This window comes from Penicillium pulvis (assembly GCF_028828015.1).
Source record: "Penicillium pulvis strain IBT 33274 chromosome Unknown scaffold_8_segment0_segment0, whole genome shotgun sequence".
Taxonomy (NCBI): Eukaryota; Fungi; Ascomycota; class Eurotiomycetes; order Eurotiales; family Aspergillaceae; genus Penicillium; species Penicillium pulvis.
In genome coordinates this window covers 2342614-2359936 of record NW_026643080.1, presented here as the reverse complement: position 1 = coordinate 2359936, position 17323 = coordinate 2342614, and the positions used below count along the sequence as shown (strand labels likewise).

At 49.4% G+C, this 17323-nt stretch overlaps 6 protein-coding genes across 6 annotated transcripts; 4 read left to right on the top strand and 2 right to left on the bottom strand.

Moving 5' to 3' along the window:
• Positions 1 to 710: 710 nt before the first annotated feature.
• On the top strand, positions 711 to 1879 carry nimX (cyclin-dependent serine/threonine-protein kinase CDC28; the record flags this gene model as incomplete). The annotated part of the gene is made up of 4 exons (XM_057069848.1): positions 711 to 747; positions 840 to 1348; positions 1408 to 1571; positions 1624 to 1879. 4 exons carry the CDS (start codon positions 711 to 713, stop codon positions 1877 to 1879), a joined length of 966 nt encoding a protein of 321 aa, XP_056916459.1.
• A 1096-nt stretch (positions 1880 to 2975) lies between these two features.
• On the top strand, positions 2976 to 5699 carry N7503_010301 (uncharacterized protein; the record flags this gene model as incomplete). The annotated part of the gene is made up of 6 exons (XM_057069847.1): positions 2976 to 3404; positions 3469 to 3655; positions 3710 to 4235; positions 4285 to 4390; positions 4440 to 4631; positions 4683 to 5699. 6 exons carry the CDS (start codon positions 2976 to 2978, stop codon positions 5697 to 5699), a joined length of 2457 nt encoding a protein of 818 aa, XP_056916458.1.
• A 297-nt stretch (positions 5700 to 5996) lies between these two features.
• On the top strand, positions 5997 to 7486 carry N7503_010300 (uncharacterized protein; the record flags this gene model as incomplete). The annotated part of the gene is made up of 2 exons (XM_057069846.1): positions 5997 to 6166; positions 6211 to 7486. The coding sequence occupies 2 exons, from the start codon at positions 5997 to 5999 to the stop codon at positions 7484 to 7486; spliced, it is 1446 nt and encodes a 481-aa protein (XP_056916457.1).
• Positions 7487 to 7719: 233 nt separating this feature from the next.
• Positions 7720 to 10975, bottom strand: N7503_010299 (transcription factor domain-containing protein; the record flags this gene model as incomplete). The annotated part of the gene is made up of 8 exons (XM_057069845.1): positions 7720 to 8638; positions 8692 to 8847; positions 8903 to 9121; positions 9172 to 9304; positions 9362 to 9570; positions 9621 to 10601; positions 10742 to 10824; positions 10889 to 10975. 8 exons carry the CDS (start codon positions 10973 to 10975, stop codon positions 7720 to 7722), a joined length of 2787 nt encoding a protein of 928 aa, XP_056916456.1.
• Positions 10976 to 11415: 440 nt separating this feature from the next.
• On the bottom strand, positions 11416 to 12623 carry N7503_010298 (lactoylglutathione lyase GLO1; the record flags this gene model as incomplete). Its single annotated transcript, XM_057069844.1, has 4 exons — positions 11416 to 11591; positions 11658 to 12404; positions 12467 to 12517; positions 12572 to 12623. 4 exons carry the CDS (start codon positions 12621 to 12623, stop codon positions 11416 to 11418), a joined length of 1026 nt encoding a protein of 341 aa, XP_056916455.1.
• A 2909-nt stretch (positions 12624 to 15532) lies between these two features.
• N7503_010297 (uncharacterized protein) lies at positions 15533 to 16979 on the top strand. Its single transcript, XM_057069843.1, has 2 exons — positions 15533 to 16080; positions 16133 to 16979. Exons 1-2 carry the CDS (start codon positions 15650 to 15652, stop codon positions 16758 to 16760), a joined length of 1059 nt encoding a protein of 352 aa, XP_056916454.1. The 5' UTR covers positions 15533 to 15649; the 3' UTR covers positions 16761 to 16979.
• The last annotated feature ends 344 nt before the right edge of the window (positions 16980 to 17323 follow it).

The following is a 17323-nucleotide window of genomic DNA, read 5'->3' as shown; positions in this document are numbered from 1 at the left end:
GTTCGTATTCGGATGCGGGATCTCTATATCTCCCATACCGCGCCAAACTTTAACTGCAATTCAGCAATTAGTCACCCAAATTGACATCTAGTCATATTTAACTCTCGAAGTTGATTAATAGAGTCATTAAATCCAATATACTGAACCCCTCTTCAAGGCTCACTGGTGCTTTCAGAAAGCGTTTTCATGTCTCCGTTACGGCATTGCCTGCAGTATTACACGCTGAACTTTTCAATGTGTGCCATTGTATTGAAAAGGCCTACAGGTGTAGGGCAGAGTCGCGGTTGGTCGGTCAGATAATTCTCTATATTATGAAAGAAAACAAATCCTCAAAGAAAACATAGCAAGAGGCGAGAGTTAATTGGATTTAGTCAAATCATACACTGACCGCCTTCCCACGACGCGGGGGCCACTGTTTGTTTTTCTCCCCACCTTGAACACCACCAATCCAAATCTTACTTTTCCAGGCAAAAAGAACTTCCAGACGACTATTTCTTCGTGGTGTGGGGACCTGAGTTGAAGCCAAAGCCTCCAGTGGTTTCACAAACTAACCATCAAAACGTACGTCTCATTGAGTCCATATCCCTATCCCTCCTTGCTTCACCCTCGTCCTTCCTCCATTGCTCCAAACTGCATCACTTCCTTTCCCCCAGCCCATTGCAATTTTTCTGACGGAGTTGAAAACAGAGCAGGACAAAACCCAATTCGCCATGGAGAACTACCAAAAAATCGAGAAAATTGGCGAGGGTACGTGTGGTTGACGAGACTGTGTGGCCCGATCAATCCCTCCTAGGTTTGCTTTGTTTATGCCCAACTCACGCGTCATCTCGTCTCCATAGGTACCTACGGTGTTGTCTACAAGGCTCGCGAGCTTAACCACCCCAACCGTATCGTCGCTCTCAAGAAGATCCGTCTCGAGGCCGAAGATGAGGGTGTCCCAAGTACCGCCATCCGCGAGATCTCCCTCCTCAAAGAAATGCAGGACCCCAACATTGTACAATTGCTGAACATTGTTCACGCCGACGGCCATAAGCTCTATCTCGTCTTCGAATATCTTGACCTCGACCTGAAGAAATACATGGAGGCTCTGCCCGTCAGCGAGGGTGGCCGTGGAAAGGCTCTTCCGGATGGTACGATGATGGGTGCCAACCTGGGTCTCGGTGAAGCTATGGTTAAGAGATTCATGGCTCAGCTGGTGGAGGGCATTCGCTACTGCCACAGCCACCGCATCTTGCACCGTGATTTGAAGCCGCAGAACCTGTTGATTAACGTCGAGGGCAACCTGAAGCTGGCTGATTTCGGTCTGGCCCGAGCATTCGGTGTCCCCCTGCGCACCTACACCCACGAGGTTAGTATACCTGCGCCATTTGGAAAGGGGCCTAGAATTGATCTCTAATTGGCTTCTAGGTTGTCACATTGTGGTACCGCTCTCCAGAAATTCTGCTCGGTGGCCGTCAGTACTCCACCGGTGTCGACATGTGGTCTGTTGGTGCCATCTTCGCCGAGATGTGCACTCGCAAGCCTCTTTTCCCTGGTGACTCAGAAATTGACGAGATTTTCAAGATCTTCCGGTCGGTACCTCTTGTCTGTTTGTGTTCGGACTGTGGACTAACACTTCTATAGCGTTCTTGGTACCCCCGATGAAGAGGCGTGGCCCGGTGTCACCTCTTTCCCCGACTACAAGGCCACCTTCCCCAAGTGGAAGCGCCCCGATACCCCCCTGGTTCCCGGACTGGAGCCGGCTGGTTGCGAGCTTCTTGAAGCTCTGCTCGAATATGATCCGGCGCACCGACTTTCGGCCAAACAGGCGTGCATGCACCCATATTTCCGACACGGTAGCTCCCACTACTCAGGTCGCAATCACAACGGCACTCACTAAGCGATCCTGACTCGGATTTTTACTTTTCTCGTGTAACCTTATTCACGACGGGTGGCATGCAGACGCTTCCCGGGGACATGTTTTTCATTGTGTTTCCTTTTCTTTTGTATTTGGCGTTTATCGGGGAATGACCAGGAGGGCCGGGATTCCAATTTTATCACCAGTTTTAGTCAATGCAAGGCGTACATACCCCTTTCGTATGGGTTATAACAACATATACAGTCTTCACGAAATGTAACCTCACGTTTTCCGAATGTGGGATTTCGATGCTCAGCCCAGATTTAATTCTATGAAGATCACGTTGCACCTGGGCACAGTTATGAATCATCTTATCTCCCCAATCAGATCTCTTGAATCTATACTGCGGTATGGAGTTGTCCCGTGTCGAGCTGACGGCGCCCCACACAACACGAATGTTTATTCTTGGAAACCACTTTGGGCCCAGAAGCCCGCACCCAGGTACACAACCTCACCAATCCCTTCTGCAAACCCCTTAATAGATTCTGCGAGGCACGGTTATTGGGGGCCTATTATTTAAGCCCTTTCAAGCAGCTGATTGGCTGGTAATCTTTGAAACAAGAGCCAGCTGAACCTGGGGGGAATGCCGAGTTGGGGGCCATCAGCGCTAGGCTTAGCCTATACGCCTGTTCATTCGCGGGTCCACCGCGAGTCTAACGCACGCACCTGCAGCCTTACGGCACAGGCCCGAGGACCTGAATAAACGAGTTTCCATACGTGCTGATGGGCGCGATAGTCTCGGCACCGGCGACGCCGTGGTGGCCGTGCAATGTGAATTAGTGCCAGTATTTAAATGATGTGATATCCTGAAGACTCAATATCTGGAGACTCAGAGACGGTATCCTTTTCACCTTCCTGAAGTATCAAAGAAGTGTGCATCACCTGCATTTCGTTCCAGGTTTTGGATGAGATCGTCGCCAAAGCTGCATATTAGTGCGATATACTCTGTAGCGCGCTAGGAAAAAATTCCGATAGCACATCCCCTCCCCCTATTGCTCTTATATTTGTTTCAACTTCATAAGTCAACCTTGGCAGCAGCAGCAGTACCTGAAGACCGTGTCTCTCAGAGGCCGCCACCATGGAATTCGAAGATGAGATGTACTGCAATGGCGCGGCTTCCTCACGGTCTAACAGCCGCCCTCCGCACCGGGCCCGCTGCCAACCCCCGCAGGAATCCGTGAAGCAATTCTGGGAACAGTTTAACACCAAGTACCCCGGTAAAGTGTACACCGTGTTGCCAGATAATCCTTATGCTCGCACGCGTGCAAAGCGGGTGCCAAATGGTGTGATCCAGGGTCATGAGGCTGTTAAATCATATGAGCAGGCAAAGCGCGAGTGTGAGAAGTCCGTTGATCGTATTGTGAAGGAATGTAAGCGGGTGAACCAGAAGTACACGGATCCCCATTTCGATATCGAGTTAGATTTGAAATCTGGGCGTAAGAATTATCTGCATGGGTTGGATACGACAAACGAGGAGATGAGGCCTCGTGGAGTGAAGAGGGTGACAGTACGTTTTGGCGAAATATCTCGATCATCTGACAACTCAGAATCGTGTGCTGATACAATTATAGGAAATCTTTGTCGAGCCCCAGTTCTTTATCAATGGACCGACAGCCTCAGACGTGCGCCAAGGCTGTGATGGGGATTGCTGGTTGATGGCTGCGCTGTGTACGATGGGCAACAAGGAGGAGCTGATTGAAAAGATATGTGTTGCTCGGGACCAGACCATTGGGATCTATGGCTTTGTGTTCTATCGCGGTAAGTTCCCAATCTTATGGCAAGCAGCCAGAATGCCAGTCTGACCATGAACAGATGGAGAATGGCAGCAATGCATCATTGATGACAAGCTATATCTTCGTGCCGCTGATTACGATGAGTCGATTGACGAGCGTCCGCTTTGGGATGATAGCATTGGCACAGATGCTGAAGAGGAGTACCGCCGAGTCTGGCAGACAGGCTCTCGAGCATTGTATTTTGCACAGTGTGTTGACCCGAATGAGACTTGGCTGCCTTTGCTGGAAAAGGCATTTGCCAAAGCCCATGGTGATTATTCAGCAATTGAAGGTGGTTTTGTGGGAGAAGCTATCGAAGATTTGACTGGTGGTGTCACTTCGGAGATTCTGTCGAATGATATCCTGGACAAAGATATGTTCTGGACTGAAGAACTGATGAAGGTCAACGAAGAGTTCTTATTCGGTTGTGGAACAGGTCTCTTTTCCAATTGGTTGGATCCGAAGTATAAAGGCCCTCCACGCGATCGAAAGGGTATTTCAGAGAACCATTCATACTCCATTATGGAAGCAAGGGAGATTAAGGGCAAACGTCTTCTTCGTTTGCGGTAAGTAATTTTGATCACTTTCTGTAGGAGCTTCTGCTGACCTCTTCAGGAACCCGTGGGGCAAGAAAGAATGGCACGGTGCCTGGGGCGATGGATCTGAGCAGTGGACTGCCGAATGGATGGAGCTTCTGGGCCATAAATTTGGCAACGATGGGGTATGTGCTTTGTATCGTGACGTGGGACGATTGATACTGACTATAGTAGTTTTTCTGGATCTCTTACAGCGATCTGCTTCGGAAATATCAGCATTTCGATCGCACTCGTCTCTTTGGGCCCGAGTGGACTATCACACAACAGTGGACGACGCTGAATGTTCCATGGTCGGCTGATTACCACAGCACAAAATTCATTATGAATGTCACCCAAGGCGGCCCAGTCGTCATTGTCCTTTCCCAGGTATGTGGTACCTCAATTTCTAAATTGGACCTTTATTCACCATTAAAACAGCTTGATACCCGATATTTCAAGGGACTGGCCGGCGAGTACACCTTTGTTCTCAAGTTTCGCGTCCAAAAAGAGGGCGAAGAGGAGTACATGGTGCGCAGTCACAACAGCCACTTTATGGACCGATCTGTCAATGCTGAGATCAACCTTGACCCGGGCCGCTACCATGTTCTGATGAAGATCACCGCATTCCGAAACGAGGAGGTCGAGCCGACTGAGGCGATTGTCCGCCGCCTTGCATCAAGCAGAAGGGAAAAACTGGTACAGGTTGGTCTTTCATATGATCTAGCCCACGCCAAGGGTCTGGTTGGCGAGACAGAACAAGAACGCTATGAGCAAGAGAGAAAGAAAGCCCGCGAGCGCAAGAAGCTCCGTGACGAAACCAAGAGGAGACTGCAAAAGGAATGGATTCGCGAGCGCAAGTTGGCTGCAAGAGGACAGCGTATGGAAGCCCGTCAGCATTGCCCTGTGAACAATGGCTCGATGAACGGCCCAATGCCCTCGCAGATCACACAGATTCTAGGCGAGAAGCCTACCGCCTCGCCTACAGATAGCATCTCCAGTGATAACAGTGACCGGCGGCCGACTCCCAACAGCTCGGTCCCCACTATCCAGTTCAATGGGCTACATGCTAGACCCACATCAAGTGGTCACCGCGCTCGACGGACGGACTCGCCACGACCGAGCCTGAATACACGTCTGGCCACAGATAATCTGGACATGAGCGACTTGGAGTTGTTGGAGGGGTTTGAATTTGACAGCGATCTTGACATGCCTCCTGACGAGGCAGACAACAAGTCCGCCAACCGGATGCCCGAGATTGAGGGACCTGCTGCCGATCCGTGGAATGCAGTATGTGTGGTTGGACTGCGTGTCTACTCCAAGGACCCGAAGCTCAGCCTCGAGGTTATGCAACCGGTGCCGGATGACGATACGGAAGCTCCTCTGGACATTGATGACCCAGCTGCGTCCGCGACTATTGAGAAGTCGTTTTGGAATCAAGGCCATCCACATGCATAAATTGGAAACTTTCATTTCCTTCTAGATGAGATTTATATCTGTGGAGGCGGAGTACCTGTGCTTTTATATAGCGTTCATGTAACCATACTTGCGTGTTAAATATGCCGGATTACTGTCATCGCGAATGCAAATGCTTCAATTTTCATGACTCTTGATGAGAACTTGACTAATTCAGTCAAATACTAGTACGTTGAATTAGAAATAAAATAAAGTGTTAAAGCTTATGTGAATGTCGAGTGACGTCACGTGGAACCGGCCTTTATTTTGACGGTTCACAGCCAAACAACTCCTGCAGCGATGCGCGCTTTAATTTCTCAGTCACGCCTGGCGCGTCTGCCCAAACGAACTCGTTTAAAGGCTTATGTATATATCCGCAGTGTCCGGTATTTGTCGACGTGCCGCGATGAGACATTCTCCGTTTCGATCGGTAACAATGGTTTTGTTTCATTAAGGTATGATAGCCCCGAGTACAAAAATGCCCCAGAAGATCTCGATTTATATTTTTGCTTAGAGTTACACGACCAGCGACGACCCATTGTGATGTCCCTTCTGGGTCGAAGGTGATTCTCTACCTACCACCAGGTCCCATATTCCAGGGATCCGAGGGGGAAAAATCAGTTCAGAACCAATCCGATCATGATGTTCCACTTAATCCTCGAAGGAATTTGGTATTAGGGCTTTCTGGCTCTGATGAAAACTCTCTGCAACATGCTCTGGCCTCCATGACTTCCGCGACAGTGGTGACAGTGAATTATCGTCTCGGGGCAGCAGACAAGGAGACCCCCTTGACCAGAGGCACTGAATCACAGCTTGAGTCAGAGAAAGGACCAGATTCAAAGTGCCGAACAGCGGAGTTTTACAAATACCCGACTCCAGTACATGACACTCTGGCCGGATTCGACTGGATCAAAAACAATCTCCAACCCACGAAGCTCGGAGTCTTCGGCTCACACATCGGCGGTTCACTGTCATTAATGTTAGCGCTCACAGAACCGCAACTCGTACACGCTGTTGCTGCTTACGAGCCCATATGCGACTGGCCAGGACTTGATGAGTACTGTACCCACGAAGATAATGCAGACCAAGAAAGCTCAACGAAACAAAAGCGATCAACTAGACGGAAATCCGCCCCTGCAGATCTTGTTCCCCTTCTCGAGGCACGTGAACGATTATTCGCATCCTTTGAGCGGTGCTTTGATGCATTTGCCTCGCCAGTCCTGTTTCTTCGCTCTGCGGGACGGGATATTCCAAAAACATTTCCTCAGTATCTGACGGGGCCGGAATATCCCATTCCAGTGCTGAAGAATACGGGCAAGATGACTTCCGAGGAATATGATTCCCCTACAAGTTCTTTATGGGATAGAGACATGTACCCTGGCTCAGACACTGACGGGGATATTGATCCACCCGTCCGTCGTCGGAAGGCGCTGTCTCGCTGGCCACCGTATGGGTTAGATTATGGGCTTAATAATGAAGTCTGGACTGGTCCGGATCATGGTATTGGTAGACTGCAAGTCACTTTGCCGTGGGTGCGAGTCTTTTTGGGGAATAGGTCTGCTGGATCGCAGGTCACTTCGAGCAGCAAGGGTACGGCTGCGAGATCTACAGTTCTTGAACACCAGGGTGAGGAAATTGTGTCCGTTATGCGGAAGGCATGTTTCTGGGGTCGTGAGAAAGGGTTCGGAGAGCGCATAGTGACTCTTTCAAGAGAAGACGACTTTCCTGGGCAGGAAGTGGCAAATTACTTCCAAGATGTATTCAATAAAGAAAGTAGTGATGACGACTAGGTACCCCTTTGATGGCTGAAGTATTCATTCGTCGGAGCTATATCCAAGCAAACCGCCAATATCAGTTCGGGAGTGAGATCAGTCCAATAATAATTATAGACATGTACAATGCACCAGACAACGTCGGTAGCACTGCTATATGTTGTTACATGATTAATACTAAGGATCCACGAAAAAAAAAGAAGGAAAAAAGGGAATATAAGTAATTCTGACGATATGCACCAAATTCGCCCTTATAATTTCGGTCCTCCTAATCCTGAGCTCCCATTGGGCGATCCCCACCAGCCCTCCATATCTCCTAGATCTGGAAGCATGCTCGGATCACCCGAGAAATGCGGTGCGGCTATACTGCCCAAGGAATTTTGATCAGCACCGAAGCCATGACTTCCAGGCAAGATGTTCAAATCAGAGTTTCGAACCCAGTCAAAATCGTCTTGTTGTTGTGCCGAGAAAGGTTGCTGAGCGTAGACATTCTGATGAGATGTGGATGGTTGTGTGGGTTGGTATGATGAATTATCAGCAAAGGTAGCGGGATTGACGTTTGAAGTGGAATTTTGTCGAATGTTATGGGAGTGTACATCGGTGTTGGTTACTCGAGACTTCTTGCGCGAAGCCTCTGGGCCCTGTGTGGTATGTGCTGAATTGGCAGATGCTTTTTGTGCAGAATTTGATAATAGGTTTCCACTACTGATTTGTCGCTTGGCACGGGAACCAGAGCGACGCATGTGAGTTTGCCAGCGTCGTTGAAGGGTAACGAGGTAGTCGCGGGTTCGCTTGGCATTTTCAAATGATTGGCCGAGCTCGTCAAGTGCGCGGAAGCAAAGATTGAGATATGCGACCATTTCAGCGTTTCGGGGGTGAGGTTGATTGGTCTCGCCAACTTTGGTGGGCATTAGCGGAGAGCTGGAGACAGTGACGAAGAGTAGCATAAGTGCGGCGCTGAAAATGATGGCCACGACCTGGTTGGTCATTCTTCTGAAGGTGTAGTGCTTCTCGTATATCTGTAAAAGTCGTGCGATGGCTGTAGCTGATTCAATGCACATGCGTCGTGCGTGGTGATAGCCAGGTCCTTGGCGAGGACTGCGGGGTTGAATGTAGCTTTTTGAGACCCAGGGACGATGGAAGAAAATGACAATCTGGTGGTATTGCATACTTGAAGATCATTAGTGTTGGCCTTGACTGCTACTTCAAATCAAATAACTTACTGGAGGACAAGCAGATGAGGGAGTATCGGAGTGGTATTGTCGCTCAAGTCAATCTCGAGATTTGAGGGAAGGTTGGCTTTCCAAGCGAATAGATCTTCTGTGACTTGGAAGCATAGTCTTTGCAAATCATGGCGAGATATGTCTGAGCATCCGTATCTAAATAAACGTTAGCAATGGACTCAATCTGCAGATTTCCGGAGTGGAAACATACAATATATGCCCGACTGGAGAAATCATCTCCCATAGAACAACAAACTGTCTGCAAACAAGCTCCGTGGGGTCCTTCAAGCTACAATCTATCTCTTTATCTTGAAGGCCATAAGGCTTCCAAATCGTCTCCTTCTCAGGGCCAAGACCTGATGCAGGCTTGGGCACACTGACGTCTCCTGCATTCATACGGAATGGACGACCAAGATAGAATCCCCAGAAACTTTGATCGTCAGCAGCTTGGAACTTGTAATCGAATGCGGTATGACTTACTGGTCTGCAACATAACTTCCCCAAAATGCTGCCCGTCGCACATCAGCCTCACGCTGGCTGATATCTCCTTGCTTGACGTATAGCCTCATATCAATATGTAAACCAAGATCAAAGGCCAATCGCATTGACATGCCTGAATGGAGTGTGAGTGACCCGAATAATTGAATATGCTAAACGTTAAATCACTTACCACTGTACAGCCAGCCTCGCGCATCGCGATTCGATGCTCCCTCATGACAGCTCATAAGCACAAGGGCTTGAACAGTTGCAACACAGGGAGAATCAAGTTCAATCTCCAAAAGCGCCTTGGCTCGATCGGCGAAGAACTCGGCTAAGGACTTTGGGAATGTGATGAATGTAGGATGATAACGCGCCTCAAATGCACTACCGATAGCGCACCTGGGAGAGGTCAGTACACAGATAGATCCAATAACCAGAAAATCACTGACATAGCATTGGTCAGCACCTCCGAATAGAAAGGTGTGTCGTCAAATTCGTTGCGCCACTTTGACCGCGCAGTCATGTACATTTCCTTATCAACCACATAGATGCTAGGATTCTGCCAAGTAAAGTAGAGCTCGACCAGGTGATCCTCTAAGGCCTGATCAACTGGTTGGCCAACCCGAAGATGATTGAGAATATCTTGACCATCGTGACGCACAGTGCGAGCATCTGGTCTCTGACGTTGTTGTGTAGCAGAAACGTCCACCAGGTTGAGGTTGGAGGTAGCGCCGTAGAATCTCAAATGGCCGTCTCCTGCGATTTTCAATGTACCAATTCGATTAGATAGCTGTTCAATAACGTCGTTTTCCGCCTCGTTTTCCTCGTCGCTGTCGGACTCTTGGTGTTGCTCCATTGGCAGCTGGCCCAGTAAGACCCCAGGTTGTTGGGCCATGTCCATACCAATCTGCAAGCTATCTGGACTCAGACCAGTGTTTAAATGCATTCCCGATCCATTGTTGATATTTGCGTAGATGGTATCAAGACTTTCAGCCGTTGGAAGCGTAAATCCCCAGTGGACGAAGTTCTGGTTTTCAGGTGCGGCCCGTACCATGTCAAACTGGTTCCAAGGCTCCACGGAGGTTGCTAGTTGTTGGTTTGGTACCATTCCCTGCGATGCATTTGATTCCGGGGTGGCTGAATCATTTCCTGACTGCGTCTGTCCAATAGGGGTCGAGGCAGGTGAGCTTTGCACGGGAGATGTGCTTGAGATGATAGGTTGCTTGGTCTCAACTTCCTGCTCTTCGATCGCCATTGTATCTTTGCTTTTTATGACCCCACGCGGGATTTGAAGAGTGTCAAGCACCCTATCCATGCCAGCCTCATCCTCTGGATCCATGGGTGGGGGCTCCAGTCCTTGGTCATGGATAAACTGGCATAATTGATCTATTCTCGCCGAGAAAAGCTCAGTAGCAGCTCGGAGAGATACCCTAGCGCAGGACTATTAGCCATGCCCTTTTCCTCAATTTTTGAGTTTGCGAAATCGAGAAATTGCCCCGCGTCATAAGAGATCATCATCGCACTAGGTTGCCAACTATGCATTTGAAGCTTAATTCAAGTTCCCACTTACTTCCGTTTGTCATCGCCATGCTGGTACTTGCAATCTTTGCCCTTGCGTTGGCAATTTTGGCAATATGGCGTAGACCCGTCACACTGCAAGGGTGAGAATCAGATACCGCCGATCCCTACGCGATAGGAGGGCACAACAGATACATACTCGGATTTTACTCTCACGACAAGGTACGCAGGCCGTTGTGACGTGCTTCCTCGGTGCCTTTTTCGGCTTCTCAGGATCGGGCGACATGTTGAGATTTTCCCGGGGTTTTTGCCTCCAGGTCTCGGGATCCCGCCGGTCGATTTTAAGTGTGGGGTTGGCGGTCGACAAAACGAGTCGTGGCACTTGTTCAAATGAGACTTTACCCAGTGTAGCGTGTCAGCTCATCCTGCAGTATTTGGTTCATCGCTATTTGATGTACGTCTGATCTGGATCTGGGATGAACTGAATTTCTGGAAGGTTTGGTCCAGCAAGATGTTCGTTCTGGGGGGCGGGGGAAAGGGTCCACAGCGTCCGCCTATGATAAGTTAGTTGATAAGCTGCCCCCGTTTGCACTGGAATTTGGGCTTGTTGGGCTTATTAGGCCTGGATTGGTTAATTGCTCCAAAGTCATCATGTAATAAAAACCGTCTACAACATTTCGTTCTTTATGTAGTATGATCAGGAATGATTTCATTTCTACCATTTCTTTAACAGTTTGGACTGGGCTTGAACTTCTCGTTCTGAATTACCTCAACCCAGTACTGGTCGGGATCAAGCAGGAACGCAACATTGTGCATCCGACCATCGGTCAGGCGCTTCTTCCAAGGGAGACCCAGTGACTCGAACCGTTCACAGGCCGCGTCGAGGTCATCAACGGAGATACCTGGAGAGGAAGATTGGTGTTAGATTAACCCGAAATATTGCCGAAGAGTGGCACGGTGAAACTTACAGATATGACCGAATCCCTGGGGCTCTGTGTTACCGTTGTGGTAGACAGGACCCTCCTGCTTCTCAGTGCCGTAGTTCCAGGTCAACTCTAGCAGACCCTCCCACTCTGAGACGGGGTTCCTGGCACCCTCCTTGATCTCGGGGTTGGACTTGGGGTAGCCCAAGAAGTACAGGTTGAACTTGTGCTCCGGGTTCTCAGAAGTGCGAACCAAGGTCATGCCTAGAGACTCTGTGTAATACTTGAGACTCGCCTCAGCATCCTTGACGCGAATCATAGTGTGGTTGAGACGGTAGGTGCCCGGGTCGGTGGTGGTGCCAACATCCTCTTCACCACGACGAATGATCTCTACCCAATATCCATCAGGATCCTTGGCGAAGGCAATGTGACGCATGCGACCATCGGTCAACTTCTTCTGGAAGGGATAACCGGCATCTTCAATGCGCTTGCAGGCGGCCTCGATGTTATCGACCGAGATGCAAAGGTGACCGAAGCCCCGGTAGGGCTCGGTGTTACCATTGACAACGCTGTAGTTCGGGTCGTCCTCAGTGCCGTAGTTATGGGTGAGCTCAATGTTGGCATGGCGATCGCTAAAATGCGTTTCACCCTGCAACGACTTGGGACCGTCGTAGGTCAGGAAGTAGTTGCAGAACTTCCATTGGGGCATATCCATCTTCTTGATCAAACTCAGGCCGAGGAACTTGTAGAACTCCAATGATCGCTTCGGGTCCTTGACCCGGATCATGGTGTCTATAGAGCCATTGTGTCAGTATCGGGAGGGGTGATGTTGCGGAGGGGCAGGGATCACAAACGGTTCAATTTATAAGTGGAGGGATCGGTGGCCATGGTGTAGGATCGTGTAGCTACGCTCGTTAGTATGATTGGCTCGAATGAATCTGGGGAAATTGATCTCTTACCAAAAGAACGAGGCGTGAGGACCTTATGAGACAGATTTGATATGCGCCACATCACCAGGAAAATGACGGTGTTTTGTCAGCGTGAGGGGAAGTGGGGCTTCAGAGCATCACCGAGATCAATTACATACTGTACACCAGTTGACGGGTAAAAGTGAACGGAAATGGCCAATCTGGGACGCCGATTTTAGTGCTGAGTCATTCTATATTCACGTGATGACTACTTCGAATATAACCATCTTCAACGAATCAATTAACTGGCTATCTCTTGTACCTGATAATGTGGCTTCTGTGATCGGCCTAAAGTCTATTGTGATGAATTATATGTACCCACTGATGCTCAGCTCTTCCCTATAGGGAGTTAAAAGAATGTCAGGATGACCTCTACGACTGCAGCATTACCCTGAGGGCGGAGGCCTCCCACAAGGGCAAGCATTATCTAATTGGCCAAATTTAGAATCATGAGGCTTAAATTCGGGTAGTCTCCGGGGCTGTGTTTTGATTGGTGTGCATGCAGTCCAAAAATGCCTTAGCATGCCAGGTGCGCCGGCATGGGCAGCTAGCCCTAAAGAGGATACCAATATCAGATTGGCCACAGTGAGCTTCCTATGTTTCAAGACTGAGATGGCATGACCCCGAGTAAATACAATAAGATAAGAGGCCCCCGAGAGTGATTCGATCTATTCCTCCTACTTATGACATTCTGTCATCAATCATTCACGCTTTTCGTGCATCTTCATCATGCAAACAACACCCATAGTTCCTTCCTACTTACAACAATACCCGTGGACCGCAATTCCTTTGAAGGAAATGGCAATTGCAATACCAAGTATGGTGATGCTCCGGTTAATTGCTGAGCAGTTTCGTAGGCTACCACTTCTGGTAGATGGAAATACGTGCATCGGCAAGGCATATACACATGGCCATAGAGTTCTTCAGGTTTAGTAGAAGCTTGCCCTGGAGGCGAGACATTTATCAGGCGATAAAGAAGCGAAAGAAGGGTCTCATTGTAGTCTAGAGGGTCAAGTTTTAGTACCTGCATCCTCTCTACCTCATTCAGTAGCCCCGAGAAGCCGAACAGATCTAACATGACAGGTGGCATCCAAGGATGGTCACTGCAAATGACGGGGCCGCGTAGTATCGAAGGTACAAGCACTGCATCCCTGCGAAGCAAGGTCGTATTTCAATTTTGAATGGCCAATTCAACCTCGAGTCTAACAGAAAGTAGTGGAGATGATAAACCATTAAAATACATAATTTCAAAGCGCGCCATGCATACCTCGATAGTTTCAGAGCTTGTGGTCGGGTTTCTTGCACCAGCCTAGTGATTCAACCCCGTAGCTCGATCATACGACATATTCCGTGGAGATGTATAAGTCCAGTTTCGGACTGGTGATGTATTTGCTGGTAGATGGCGAGACTGACCACGGCATCTATGGCACTGTCGGAATTAAAGAATGGACTCGACAGTCTAGATTTACTAAGGCATACGCCGCGGAGATATGGTGCAGTTTTTTCGCGATATCCCCGGTTTCCGGTGGGAAAAGTAAACGTAGGCTGAGATAGCCAACGTGCTATGGAAGTCTGCATTCTTGGTGGTTGATACGGTAGAGACAAGCAATATGAAGCGAGCGACGACGCCACCACTTACATGCTTCGTCTCCTAGAATGGAATCAACCCAGGTGGATTTGACGATATGGAATTTACTACAGAAATGCAGCGGGAAAAGTGCATCACTAATATCAAAAAACCCTGTCGATCTCTCGTTAGAGACAAGGGTAAGTGAACGAACAGCCGAATGAAGACAGCATAGATCGATGCATGACCGCCTTGGACTCAGAGTCAAGCTCTCGAGGGAATAAAGTAAAGCATAGGTCGCCCCAGAACACTGGCTGCGGGATTAGGTATCCACATTTTGGAGCATTCAAGGGGACATTGGTTTGCCTCTCGGTGGATCGGCGCCTGCCCGTGTTCTTGCCCCGCATTACGAGCGGATGATGCGCCTGTCAGAGCGGCCTATCCCTTTGGAGCTCTGGTCAATAAACTGCAACTACATACTCGAAGTGCAGAGATGATTTCAAGGGTACGAGTGTGATCACTCCCTTCTAAAAAGTGGTCAGCGCGGCACCGGGGCTTAACTCGGGCTGTTGCTTAGCCGATCGCAAGCTTACTGTAGCCTTATCGCCAACAATCCAACAGAATTTCATCCTATCAGCCACAAGAGACTAAGATCTATAATAGAATTACATGAAACAATAGTCTAATCGTTATATGTACGTACTAATATATCGAGTTTAGATCCATGCATTGTCTCGGAGATTGACATCTCGGCCCGGTACAGCATGCCCATTTGCGGATCGTTAATCCTTCCCTTTCTCCTCTATTCAACTCCCCTCTCTCACACACCTGCATATCCACTCAGGCAACACCCTCAACTTCGCACAGGCCAGGTTCGTGCTTTTAGATTTTCTTTCTCTGCACTCCGCATCATTCCCCCAAGCCCATTCCCCCGCCCCCGAATTGATCGTCCGGCGCGTATCATTGGCCTGTCACCCCATCCCTCGTGTTGAATACCTCACTGGAGCGCTCTTAAGGCCCTTCCATGCTCTCGAATTCTTTCTTTTTCCCGCGCTTAGCACACTTGCATATGTTGCCTAACTCCTTTCTCGTTCGCATTCCCACCCTCCAATCATCATCCCAAATATGCCCACGTTCCTCACCCAAGCCCCCCATGCTCTCTCCTCCCTGATCGTGGCGCTCAGCCGGGGCGCGGAGCCTCGCTGTATCGCATGACTACACTCCTATCCTGGCATGTATAAAAATACCCGTTCGATCCCCCGAGCTTGGCTTTGTGCAACCGGGCGCGGGAATCATCGCGACTTGTCATCTGGACTAGAAGCTCTGAGTCAGGGAGAGACAAAGTAAACACGAGCCCGCGCTTTACAGTCATATTCTGCCCATTTCCCCTTTCCTAGCCCTAGCTATGAACATATTGCTTTGTCCTATCCCGCTTGAATCTTGTTGGAAAGGAAAGAGACACGTTCTCTCCGATCCCCGCGCGTGCGCGTATCTATCTGGCCATGGGTCTGAAGATGGCTGAATTCGAACCGCTTCCAGTCTCCGAGTTATTCTCCGTTAAACCCGATCTTGCGCCCCACGACTGCCCGTTTGTTCCATATTGGGCTCGCTCTCACGTGCAGTGTGCACAGAACCTTCTCCCTTCCTCCAACGAGCCTATCGAATACGACGACGACGACGAGGACTTTCAGGATAATTGCTTCTTCTTCCCCGAGGACTGCTCCTATACCCCACCTAAGGACTGGGTCGTAGAGACTCAACGGCAATCCGTGAAGAACACAAAAGAGAACCAGGTCGAAATAAATACATCGGCTATTCACAGCGCCACCGACACAATGCTCCCCGAATTACCTGATATCAAGATGCTGGACTCAGAGGCGCTGGGCGACCTTCTAGAGGATAATCTCTGCCCGCCGGAGATCACAACAATGCTGTACGCTTTTCCCCCTTACTGTTTCCTTGTTCAGGGCTCATTGTGGATGTAGCGTCTTCTCAACCAATGGCGCAGTCTTTGCCTATGCTTCCTCCCTCCCATCCCGTCAACTTCGGAATCTCAGTGCAACTTACGGTGCCGCATACACATGTTACGCCAAGACCGCCTCCAGTGGAAACCTCACTGGTGTGAACCCCGCCAGTCATCCCTCATCCTACGTAACGGCCCAATCGATGTCGTTAGGCGACGTGGGCTCCATTGTCTTCGAACTTGATGACTCTGTGGCGGTAGTAACTCGCCTCGCCGACAAGGTTCTCCTCGCCGCCATCGGCCCAAACAAAATCGATCAGACCACACCAAAAGGAGCCGATCCTGACTATCTAACTGAAGGTGGGGCCTCGGCAGATCCATCCGTCGGGAATGGTGCCACGTCAGATGGGTCTCAAGGTGATGGGCAGCGTACACCAACTGCAGCATCGCCGTCTCCGAATCCCCCCGCACGAAATGGCACTCTCGATGCCCAACACGAGATCGACCGCAGTGCGGATCTTGCACGTCTCGCCAGTCTGAATCTCTCTGCTTCCCCCTCCGTACTGTTGGCATTGGAATCAAAATGTGCTGCGCTGGGTCGATTCCTTGGACAGAAGTTGCACGATTTGGAGAGTCCTGAGGATTTCTGAGGGGACTATCACGGGTTGCAGATGGTGGCAGGCTGCTCTTGGAACCTGCTGCGGGGTACATTCGATCTGCAGAGTACTGCGATCCGAATAAATGTTTACACTAGTGTATTACATATATGACCTTATGACGAATTTGGGTGTTCCTTGTTAGCAATCTTAGCAAGCGGAAGGTCTCTTGGACCAAGTTATTCAAAATCAATTTGTTGTATCACTCGTCCACCTGGCAATCAATTGTTGGGTGTATCCACACCATGGATAGATTTCAAGAATACACAGCTGGAACTGGAAGCTCGGCTGATAGTATCATCTACCCAATGTGAGAGTAATCGTCAAAATCATTGTATTTGCGAACTATTAGGACAATATATATCTCCAAAATTGTACACCCACTGGCAATCGAAGAACCAGCTGAATTGACTCAGGGCGCGCTCAGGTCTAACGAGCAAAATGATCCCAAAAACAAAACAAGAAGTGAAAAGAGAAAAGAAATAGGAGCTCGCAATGCATCATGGAGATGCCTGGTAAGCAGTCCAAGGCAGTGTAGACCGAATCCACGACCAAAT